Here is a 12,400-nt window from a genome sequence, read left to right as displayed (position 1 = left end):
CATCAAAAATACTATAAACGTGACACAGACAGGAGGTTTTGGTCAATGATCCCTAAAATCCTAACTCTCACACATCTTTACCATTATCTTTTCCTTCCATCAACAAGGAGCAGATAGTGTAAAGCACTATGAAAACACTCTTTAGCTGCTTGTTCCACAACAATACATATCTTACCGTGGTTGATTTTCCTGGGTCACAGTTTCCCCTCGCTGATAGCCGTTGTCTGCCACCTGAGTGGTAGAACGTTTTACAATCTGTTTTAACTCGAGTTCTAGGCGCTCCTTTATTGCTTTCACAGTCTCAGGAATCTTCTTAAGCTTTGCTAGACCTTTAATGAGAACTCCCATAAATACTATGCTGTTCTCCTCAGGGTCAGAATCAGGATCTTCTTTAATGTCTTGAAGGCTAAGGTCCTTTACTGTAAAAATAATGATTAAAGTAGGTGTAAAGAGAAACTATGAAGCAGACACAGTAACTGTACACTGTCTATTTCTTAAAAAAGGATAGAATATAATGCATTTAGGAATGCAGCTAATCTGTCCCCAGCAAAGCCAGTAAAAGGTTATTGCTATAAGAGTACCAGTATATGTTAGTCACCTGCAGCCCCACAGGCTGTCCAACATTGTTTAGGAGAAACTTTATATTTCACCTGTTCCCACATAAATGTGATCTAATGCTTTTCACATAACAGGATGTGCCCTTGTTTTATACTATAAAAACCTAAAATGATTTGTCGTGTTCGCATGCTGCTAGACCTGAAAGCAGCACGTAATACTGGCAGAGGCTAGTAGGTCACATAGTTTTTAGTAGGGGAACATTTAGGGCAAGTCTATAATTTTAGAAGAAATACTCACAGAGGCACTACACTACTGAAAAACACCATTACTCATAAGTAACAGAGCTTTGCTAACCCATCATGTGATGGATTGCTTGCTCTTCCAATTCTGTGAGGAAAAGAAGAGGACTATGTAGCTGGAAGGAAGCTGCTTGGCTTGTGAGTGAGCTAGACTCCCATAATGACTTTGTCTGCAGTAGATTACAGATTGCACATTGCAGAGTCTTAACCACATACTTTTCTAAGATAAGCTTTATGAACCAGCATGGCTTCTATGACACTCCAACGGGATGTCTTATAAAAGGAAAACACACATTTATGTGCTTAGTTACATGATCAAGATTTATGAGTAACTGTAACTTTTTGTACTGATCGGTCCCTAGTGCGGATCTTAAAGTGTCACTGTCGTTAATTTGTTTTGCAGAAATCAATAGTCCAGGCGATTTTAAGAAACTTTGTAATTGGGTTTATTAGGCAAATCTGCCATTATCTGCATGTAAAAAGCCTTTTCCCAGGTCCCCCCCCTCCTCTCCTTTCTGCTGTCCACTCCTCAGAATCAGGAAATCTCAACTGTTTTTTCATCTCTTTCATCAGTGGGATCCTGTCTGGTCTATGGAGAGGGGAGGGGGGAAAGGGGAAGGAGCAAGAGCTGAGAGCCAAGAACAAAGGATTTCTCAGTAAGGGAAGCTACTGTATTCAGAGCCCTAATTAGTGGTCAGAGAGGTGGGGGCTGACTGTCACAGGAGAGAGCCTGTGATGTGAATGTAAATTAACTCTTTGTTGTCCTGTTTTGCTGCTTTTACTTTCTCTCTCCATAGGAAAACCATGAAGACAGGGGGAGAGCTTCAAACTGCTTTTTCATGATAAAAATTCATTTTTCGGCTAATAAACCCAATTACAAAGTTTCTTAAAATCGCCCAGCTTGCGATGTCCATTCCCGTTAATCCCAAAAGAGTTCAATAGGGTTTAGGTCAGGGCTCTATGTCAACTAGTCATGGTCCAGAAGAACATAATGGGGGAGATTTATGAAAGGGTGTAAATATACACCTGGTGTAAACTGCCCACAGCAACCAATCACAGCTCCTCTTATATTTTACCAGAGCTGAAAGCTGAGCTGTAATTGGTTGCTGTGGGCAGTTTACACCAGGTGTAAATTTACAACCTTTCATAAATCTCCCCCAATATGTTAGCTTTACCACAGGGCTAATGGAAAAAAAAAATAGCTTTTTTCTTTTTTTAATTTCACAGCACAAATTATATATATATATATATATATATATATATATATATATATATATATATATATATATATATATATAATTATAATTATTTTTTTTTGGGGGGGGGGAATAAAGTATGTCATTTCAAAGTACAAATGATGTTGCAAAAAATTTGCGCTCATGTGGGTATGTAGGTGAAGAAATTCAAGCACTATGGCCTTCTAAACACAAAAGTGCAAATTATCCTGACAGGATCATGCAATGTTATTTCAGTACAGTGATAGCAGCCTACGTTCACCCTTTAAGGAGAAAATTGGCAGGGAAACAAAGTCAGAGACATAACTCAATCTGGAGGCTTCCTACATAAATGAAATCAATAGAAAATATATTGGAATTGCCCATTTTTATTATGACAGACAGCTAGTACATACAAGATAACAAAAAGTTATAGACATCCCACGATACATACCAGTGGAGCAGCCTGGGGTGCCAAACTGAGAATTATCAAGGAACTTGCGTGGGGTAGACAAATTTGTGACATCAAGGAGAGGAAGAGGAGAATCTTTTGCAAGAGAACTGCATTATAAGAAAAGATAAATACAATCAATGAATAGCCAATTCACTGCCTAATAATACCCCTTAATAACAAGATAATATTAGCTTTTTCTTTCAATATATGTAGTTTTTTTTATGTAATTTATATAGTACATAAGGTGTCACTGTCCCTGCTTCTCAAACTGCTGGCGGTCAGCTATTACCATTGTGAAAACGTCATGCCTACTAAGTGCACTAACAATGGGAATTGGTGCTATTTTGCATGAAAAGAATGTTTTGCACTAAAGCCTATTCAGACCTGTTCACATAATATCTAGGCCTTTCAAAATAAAAATTAGCCTGACTAAGAACAAAAGGATACCTTTTTGTTCCCTGTTGGGTGCATTGGGGACTACAGATATGTTTGGAGAAAATGTCAGGAAGTTTACAGCATATATGCCAATCATGTACTACTATTAAAGCACTGTAGACAGCCTAGGACTAATGTCAAGAGGTCACAGTTAGTAGTTGGGGGGGGGGGGGGGGGGAGACACTTTTAACTATTTTCATGTCTGTAGTGGGTCTGTATCTTGCCATTGCGGTGAGCTGTTGCATTTTCTGTGTTTTTGTGTACTTCTAGATTTATGCTGCTATATATATATATATATATATATATATATATATATATATATATATATATATATATATACCCACACACACACACACACACACAGTGGTGTCTTGTATTACGAGCATAATTCGCTCCAAGACTGTGCTTGTAATCCAAATCACTCTTAAATTATAGCAAATATTTCCATAAGGAATCACTGGAATGCAGACAATTGGTTCCACACCTCAAAAATATTGATTTTTTTACTCTAAATAACGTTATTATGAATAACTGTACAGTTACTGTAGAGTATTGTCAAGCAGTATGTGGTGTATAATGTGAAGTAAGTGCATAAAACAGCAGCAGTTTGTAGATACAGGATGGAACTGCAGATCTCCATAATTCAGGAACATAGTACAATAGGCTAGAATAGAGAAGCAGGGCTGCTGTCAAAGGTCTTTGTGGTCACATGATCACAATGGGGAAGGGGTGTGTGTTCAGCATGGACCAATCAGGAAGTGAGAATCTCAGAGCTGTGCAGGAGGATAGAGACTTTAGAAACTTTTCTATACAGCAGTGTGAATGGCTGAGGGTTAGTGCAGGCACATTATAGCAACAGTGTGTGTGTATAGCTGAGTTTAAGTGCAGGCACATTAAAGCAGATAAGGAGAGGATGGGAAACACAAGAGCTGAAAGAGACTGCAGGGAGCATGGAGGAATAAGCAGGGCATATGTGGGCACATAAATCTAAAATCTCTGTCCGGGGAGAGAGGGGTTACAGCTATGAAGAGATTACCTCCACAGTCCTGTCCCCTGATACAAGCCCCAGCCTGAAGTGGACCTGCTATGATTTGGAAGATGAGGGAGACTTCCTGGGTCGGAGTACATTGCTTTAGACCACACAATGCAGACCATGCCCCTCCCCAACTTTCCCTCCCACCAGTATAGAGAGCTCTTAAACCAAAGCAATGCTCTTAAACCAAGTTACAATTTTGAAAAAGTGTGAGCTCTTCTTGCAAAACGCTCTTAATCCAAGTTAATCTTGAACCAAGGTACCACTGTGTACCTTGGTATACACACACACCCTATTTCCCCAAAAATAAGACATACCCGTGAAAATAAGACCAAGTAGAGGTTTTGCTGACTTGCTAAATATAAGGCCTTCCCCAAAAGTAAAATCTAGTGAAGTTTTTGCTGGGAAGCATGCCTGACGAACAGAACACTAGGGCATGTAGCTGTGATTCTTTTCAGCCCACCGCCGCTGTCCCCTACCTTCACCACCCATTGCAGAGCAGTTACAAGCAGGACATGAAGACTGTTACCTGCCGTCAACCACAATGTTTCCTTCCACGGCTCTAACTTGTAAAGGTGCACCAAGAGGCCTGCCACCATCCCCGTTGACCCCTACCGTCAGATGCAGAGCTGCACAGGCTGCCGTTAACCCGTTGCCTGCCGCCATACCGTACTCTGTCCCTGCTGTCATGTACGAGTGTGCTGTGGTGAGCTCCCCCTGGTGGCTGGAAGCCACCATACTGTACGCTCTGTCTCTGCTGTGCATGTGGCATGCAAACTCTTCTTCATGGGAAAAATAAGACATCCCCTGAAAACAAGACCTAGCTAATTTTTGAGAGCAAAAAATATAAGACATATAAGTCTTATTTTCGGGGAAAACAGTATATTATATATTCACCCTTCAACGTCATGTAATTCTCATACAAGCCAGTTCTTATTTTTCTTTAGCATTTTATATCAGTACAAATCTGTCATTACTAAAAGAATACTATAAATCTGTGTAAAAATATACACTTATAATATAAACACACACGCTGTTGGGAACCAGACACAAAATTTCATTTTTATATCTTCTTAACACATACGGATGTGAACCTCATATCAAACCATCTGCAAATCGAAGGATCCATTTGTAATTCGTCCTGTGCACTCAGTAAGCGTCCTCCAACATCTATTAGATTTGCAGTACAGCAAACACTAAAGAAATGGCTACATCAGCATTCTCTGTACTTCCTGGCTGACTGATTTCCCTTGGAAAATGAAGGAGATTCTACAGCTTCAATATGTGCTGACTGGTGACCTTATACTGTATGATAATACAGCTCCTGAGGGTAATGCCCGCAAATTAAAAAGCAACAGGAAAACACTACAATGTAGCTATGCTCCCTTCAAACAATAGCACAACTATTGTGTATTTAGTTCATAATCATGGGATAAATATATTAAGAAAAACACACAGAAGTCATGCTACAACTGTAACCAAGGTGGAAATCAATAGGGTAAAAAAGGTCTGTGCACAGAGGTTGTGAACACAAAGGGGGCATTTATCAAATGGCGCAGCCTAGTCTCTAAAGATCACTTCACAAAAAGAAAACAGGTACCACCAATATCTGGCAGTTCCTGCCCAAACGAAGTGACATCAGAAGCAGCAACACAAGTGTAGTGGGAACACCACCACTCGAGAACTGCAATATCAGGGGAGCACAGGGAGGTGAGAATGCCAATATTTCTTAAAGCGATTCTGTACCCACAATCTGACCCCCCAAACCGCTTGTACCTTTGGATAGCTGCTTTTAATCCAAGATCTGTCCTGGGCTCCGTTTGGCAGGTGATCCAGTTATTATGCTAAAAAACAACTTTTAAACTGGCAGCCCCGTGCCCTAGGGGAGTGGCCTACATTGTGTATACATTAGGCTGGCACACCTTCTCTGTCCCTCCTCCCCGCCCTCCTCATCATTAGGAATGCTCCAGGCAGATTGTCTCCTATTCATCAGCTGTGAGAGGACGGCACATGGGCTGGATCATTAAGACACCTGTGCAATGTTCAGCATGGAGAAAATCTTCCAGTGGCATTCCTAATGATGAAGAGGGTGGGGAGGAGGGACGGAGGGGTGGTGCAAAGTTAGGGCACATATACTCCTGTAAGACACAGGGCTGCCAGTTTAAAAGTTGTTTTTTAGCACAATAACTGCATCCCCTGCCAAACGGACCCCAGGACAGATCTTGGATTAAAAGCAGCTATCCGAAGGTACAAGTGGTTTGGGGGGGTTAGATTGTGTGTGCAGAGTTGCTTTAAGTGCCCCAGTAGGGAATATGGATGTGTTTAGTTGTGCCTGGAAGACCCCTTTAAAGTTGTGTCTTTCCAATGTTGGATAATCATCTTAACATCTGTCCAGTTTACTAAGGTTGAAAACTCAGAAATAACAAAATTAAAGCCCCAATTCCATGGGGCGACTGGAGGAGCAAACGAGCGCTGTCAGCGCACTCGTTTGCTCCTCGTCCCCCCCTCACTGCCACCGCTACTACTTGTGGCGGCAACAAGACGGCGAGTAGGGAGGCGCAGGGAGCTGAGAGGGGGGCTGCCCGAGTGATTGCTAGATTTTCCGGGCAGCCCATAGCACAGCGTTACCCAATTGGGGTGCTGCGGCACACTCGGGCGCCGGGAGAACCCGCCAGGGGTGCCGCGGGATCCCGGTGGGAATTGTGCCACAGTCACTTTAATATCCCTAGAAGTTGTGGCCGCGCAGCTTTTAGGGATATACCGATCACTTTGATGTTCTGGCCGTTCACACAGTGAGCGGGCAGAACATTAAAGTAAACAGAATGTAGGAGCAGGACCTGTCAGCGTCCTACTCCTACATTCAATCCCACAGGCTGTCGGCACTTCATGCCAGCAGCCTATGGGACTCTGGGACTTGACCTCTCCTTCAGGCGTGATGATGTGACGTCATCATGCCAGCTGGAGGTTCTGTCCCCGCGGCTTGCAAGATGGAGCCCGAAGAGAAAGGAGAGCTGCTCCCTGCAGCCACAAAGCCCGGATTAGGTGAGTATGATGTTTTGTTTTTTAAGTTATTGGTGCATATTGGTATACAGCAGGGGGGCATTATTATTGGATGGGGGCATACTGCAGGGGGCATTATTATTGTATGGGGGCATACTGCAGGGGGCATTATTATTGTATGGGGGTATACTGCAGGGGGCATTATTATTGTATGGGGGTATACTGCAGGGGGCATTATTATTGTATGGGGGTATACTGCAGGGGGCATTATTATTGTATGGGGGTATACTGCAGGGGGCATTATTATTGTATGGGGGTATACTGCAGGAGGCATTATTATTGTATGGGGGTATACTGCAGGGGGCATTATTATTGTATGGGGGTATACTGCAGGGGGCATTATTATTGTATGGGGGTATACTGCAGGGGGCATTATTACTGTATGAGGGCAAAGCAGGGGGCAATATTATTGTAAGGAGGTACACAGCAGGGGACATAACTACTATGTGGGGGCACAGCCGGGGGCATTATTATTGTATGAGGGTACACAGCAGGAGGCATTATAAGTAAAAGGGGGCACATCAGGGGGCTTCATTAGTATATGAGGGCACAGCAGGGGATCCTACATACAGGGGGCAACTCACATTTCTACTTGCTTTACTACATATAACATCAAACAGCATAGTTACCACTGAATGGGAGCCTATAGAAGGGAGAAAGGAAAGGAAGTTGCTAGAAATGTGCGGAGCCTAAGATGTTTGTCTCGCAGGTTCTGAAGAGATGAAACATAGCTGGAAGAAATCATCATGGAGGCCTGGGCCAGATAGAGAGGAAAAGGGAAGGTGACACCTCAAATCAAAGAAGACGTCACCTGTGAGTTACTGTATGACGGTTTTCGTATTTTGTAGAACATTATTTAGTAGGGGTGCCCCAAGCTATTTTTTTTTCCCAAGGGGTGCCCCGAGGTTGAAAAGGTTGAGAAGCAGTGCCATAGCATATAGCAAATGACAAACGATTGCAACGATCAGCCGACATCATTCGCCTTCAATTACACGGGACGATTATCGGCCGTAACGGCCGAATACGGACGATATTCTTTCCGTGTAATAGGGTCTTAAAGGTTCAAGCAGGGTGGGTATACGGTGCATTTTCACCAATAAATTGTGGGTTCATAGCAAATTCTGCAAATAAAATTTTTAAATACATTTGGGGAGATAAAAACAGTCTAAGATGCAAATCAGCCTCTTAAGCACATCATGTCATCCCATCTCTAATATCCAATGCAGCAGTAATCATCAGGTAAAAAAGGAATTATCTCTTTGAACAGATTATAGAAATATGGCACCATACCCGCTTCTATTCTTTTCCTGGTTCCAGTGGCCTACACGACTGGTGGATTTAATGTACAGATGACGGTGTAGTTCATCAATTAGAACGGAGTGCATGTTCATCTTCTTACTGTGGAGTTCAAGACGTAGGTCACTGAGACCTTCCACCTGGAGTAAAGATCCATCCAGCGATCCCACTGCAGACACCTAGACCAAAACAAAAAAATTTGCAAGTTAGGTAACAGTGCAAGATGCAATAATAATAATAATAATAATCTTATCTTGTCATAATATAACCTGAAGTTTTTCCATGCACATTGTGGAAATTGGGTCCCACTTTCGGGCAGGATCACTTAAAGAGTCACTCTCATTAAAAAGAACTTTTGACATGTTACCAGATGAGGTGCCGAGAAGAGGGGAGAGAGGGCAGCAGCCGTGCCATCCACTCCTTCCGACACTTTAACCTTAGAGACAATGATGAGGCTAAACAGACAGAATTTGTGGGCAGACGGGGAGTGGATGGCCAGCCGCCGCACTCTCCTCCCAGCTATATCTCCTGATCTCAGCGGGTCTCAGCAGCGAGACCCACTATAATCAATATGCAAAAGAGGAGTCCGTGGAGCCTCACCGAAGAGTCTCAAAACACAGGACTAGCCAGATATTCCTCCGGGAAGGACCCAGCCAAGGGGCAGCTCCTGTTAGGAAACCCCCAAATCCACCATATTAAGTGGCCCTATAAGTCAATGTAATGACAAGGGATAAACCAAGGCTAAGTAACCATCCACATACAGCTGTTTCGGGGTGTTGCCCCTCATCAGTGTGGAGCAGGATTCTGGCTAGGTGGGAGCAATGCCTAGTAGAGCAATAAGAGAAACAGATTGCTGAACTCAGGGAGACCAGCCAAACGACAACACTGCCAGCTGCTAGTGAAAGCGCTCAATGCAGTGAAGTCCTAGGAGCATTGCCCCCCTGGGAAACATGAATATGCAAAAGAGGAGTCCGTGGAGCCTCACTGAAGAGTCTCAAAACACAGGACTAGCCAGATATCCCTCCGGGAAGGACCCAGCCAAGGGGCAGCTCCTGTTAGGAAACCCCCAAATCCACCATATTAAGTGGCCCTATAAGTCAATGTAATGACAAGGGATAAACCAAGGCTAAGTAACTTTTGCATATTCATGTTTCCCAGGGGGCAATGCTCCTAGGACTTCACTGCATTGAGCGCTTTCACTAGCAGCTGGCAGTGTTGTCGTTTGGCTGGTCTCCCTGAGTTCAGCAATCTGTTCCACTATAATCAATAACTTTTGACATGCGTGATGACATATCAAAAGTTATTTTTAATGACAGTGACACATTATTGCAGAAACAAAAGATTTTTTGAGAAGCATTGTGGAAGTATAGAACCCTATGTGCCACTACTGTAACAAACTATGTAGGCAGACTCCCATCCATGTGCTAGTTCTTTATTATATACATTCAGTAGGTACAGAAAAAAAATATAAAAAAGGTAACTGATGGAAGAGAGTATGGCTGCAGAATCAAACTGCACATTGTTTGTCTGTAGTCTTGTAGCCATTAAGACACAAAGATCTGTAAAGGGACGGAAAAAACATTACTCCCGTCTGCAATGCAGCTTCTTTCAGCTATGATATATTGGGGCAATGACAACAAATTGATAGACAATGTAGCCACAGTCTTTAAAACACTTCCACCTTTTATCTTTTAAGATTTCCACTAAAAACAAGCTTGAGAAGTAACCGGACATTTGCTTAAATTCTATTCGCACTTAAAAAAAAAAAAAACATATGATACAAAAACATATTATACAAGTTTACTCAAACTGCTAAACCTCTTATTTGTTAAACAAAAAGTTTACAGATGCAGGTATATAAGTCAAGGTGCATACTTGACTAACAAAGCATACTCACCCGCCCCAATCCCCAGCCGTTAGATGTCGCCCAGTCCCCCCTGCTCAATACATTGTCTGACCTGCGAGAAATGCATGCTAAGGTAATCTGTGGGCAAAACTGTGATCTGCCTGGAATGAGCCTTTAAAGGGTTAACTGTATGTTACTGTAATGGATGAGGAAATAAACTCAGGAAAAAAATATATTTTCAAGGAATATCTGTTAATACAGCGGTGTCCATTTTTAATGGCCATTTTAACACCAACAAAGATAAGTATCGAAAAGCAGAATGGACAAGTAATATATTCTGCTTCAAAGTAGAAAAAAAAAAGCGTTAAAGGATAATTTATATTCTGAGTCAATATGGAAACTGTTTAGACAAAAGGCTAATTATTTTTATTAACATTCTGGCATTGTTGTGAAGCAATCAGGACAAAGAGAGTGGAAAAAGAACATTTGGCATAAAATTATAAACAAATGTTCCAGTCGATGCATTTATTGGATACGGTCATTTACTTGCACCATTATTCTCTATTCGTTAGGTTGGTTTAGCTTTAAAATAGTTTTTCTACCAAAGCTTTCAGGGAACAGTATTAGTCTGAAATATGTTCACTTTAAAACTTTAAAACTTGAAAACAGTACTGCTCCTGATTTTCTTTTCTTCTTTACAATAAGGAGTATGTGTCAGACCCTTTATATGTATTATACACCAAACCCACAGGCACAAGGCCCGGGGTACAAAACCCCCTTTACAAAGAACCCCCCCCCCCTCTAACAATAAAATATTATTTAACATACCATTAAAAAGTTATATCTAAGTGGTGGATCCGATATTAAAAATACACACACCCTAACGCTCACTTTAGCTAATTAATTAATTTAGCTAATTAATTAATTGTATTTTTTAATATCGGATCCACCAATTAGATTTTATTTAATATACCACTAAAAGTTATATTTTATTGTTAGAGGGGCGTTTCTTTTGTGAAGGGGGTTTTGTAACCCCTGACCTCACCTATGAGAGGGGGGGGGGGGTGTATTTTTGAGACCCTTTATATGACATGATCTAGGTTTCCTACCCATGATCAGTGTTTACAATGCTGTATATGATAAGTTAACAGAACTGAGCTAAACAGAGAAAAGTGAATCAGAAAAACTGCAATTTGCACTCGACAGAAAGTTCCTGCTGATTACGGCATGAGTCATGAAAGTCAAACTTGTGATCACCTCCCGCTCTCCTAAATTACATAGAAGGACTGGAGAGCAATCAGGAGAGCACACATTAAACCAGGCAATAACTGCATCTCCTCTCTCACCACTTCAGCATCAAACCGTATTAACCTTCCACAATTACTAGAGAACCCATCTGGTGGTGAAAGGGTCATAAGAGAAACGACATCCAGAACCACCATGATATCAGACATCGCAAACTACACGTTTTTAATTAATCTGTATTCATTCAGATGAAAAATCCTTTATTAGATGAGCTAACACTTGGGTGATCATGCTCTAGGGAAACACTGTGCGTGTTGCTGAATTAAGCAAAAGGGTGAATGAGTTGGGGGTCAAGAATGAATGAATGCAAATTAAGGCAACCTAAGAGAAGATAGTGGTAATGGGTAGCAGTAATGATAATGGAAGCTGAAAGATGCACACAGAGAGATAGGGTAGGGGCTTGGAATTAGACACACATAGGGACAAGAATACTTTGTCAATGGTGTTAAACTCCCGTTCAGATGCATAATTAGGAGCAAGTTCAGCAAAGTTTCTCTCTCAGGGGATTTTAGAATTTCATGCATAAATGATTACTTAGGACTATAATGGCAAAAATAGACCGCATTAGATAATGGCAATAACCGAGACATTTCTAGTGTTTTCATATTACTTATTAGGCCATGAAAAGGAAACCCACCAATAGTTTCTATGTAATGATTCAGGAAGAACAAACAATACCATGGCAGCCCTTCCTATTCATACTAGTCATTAAGTCTTATTAGCACAGGCAGATTTCGCCATACACCCGAAGAATTAAAAAAGCAGTCCACAAAAAAGTTTTATTGCCCCCCCCCCAGTGTCCTGTTCCACAGAGAATGCATTGAAGAGCGTGACTTCTGTCATTCAACCACAGGAGACAGAAGAGGAGTCACAGCAGTGGCTGACGTGAACGGCGACCCA

General features: G+C 41.8%; 1 protein-coding gene across 1 annotated transcript in view; it reads right to left on the bottom strand.

Annotated features, from left to right (window-relative positions):
• The window catches only part of EXOC4 (exocyst complex component 4), a 314,927-nt gene that overhangs the window by 283,787 nt on the left and 18,740 nt on the right, over nt 1-12,400 (bottom strand). Inside the window, exons 4-6 of the mRNA XM_069979105.1 lie at nt 8,344-8,528; nt 2,526-2,632; nt 176-419 (exon numbers count right to left, since the gene is read on the bottom strand). Of these exons, the coding sequence (XP_069835206.1) occupies nt 176-419; nt 2,526-2,632; nt 8,344-8,528 (536 nt within the window). The remainder of the gene's footprint in view (nt 1-175; nt 420-2,525; nt 2,633-8,343; nt 8,529-12,400) is intronic.

Source organism: Dendropsophus ebraccatus, chromosome 1, assembly GCF_027789765.1.
Source record: "Dendropsophus ebraccatus isolate aDenEbr1 chromosome 1, aDenEbr1.pat, whole genome shotgun sequence".
In the NCBI taxonomy this organism is placed as follows: domain Eukaryota; kingdom Metazoa; phylum Chordata; class Amphibia; order Anura; family Hylidae; genus Dendropsophus; species Dendropsophus ebraccatus.
This window is presented reverse-complemented; position numbering and strand designations above follow the sequence as displayed.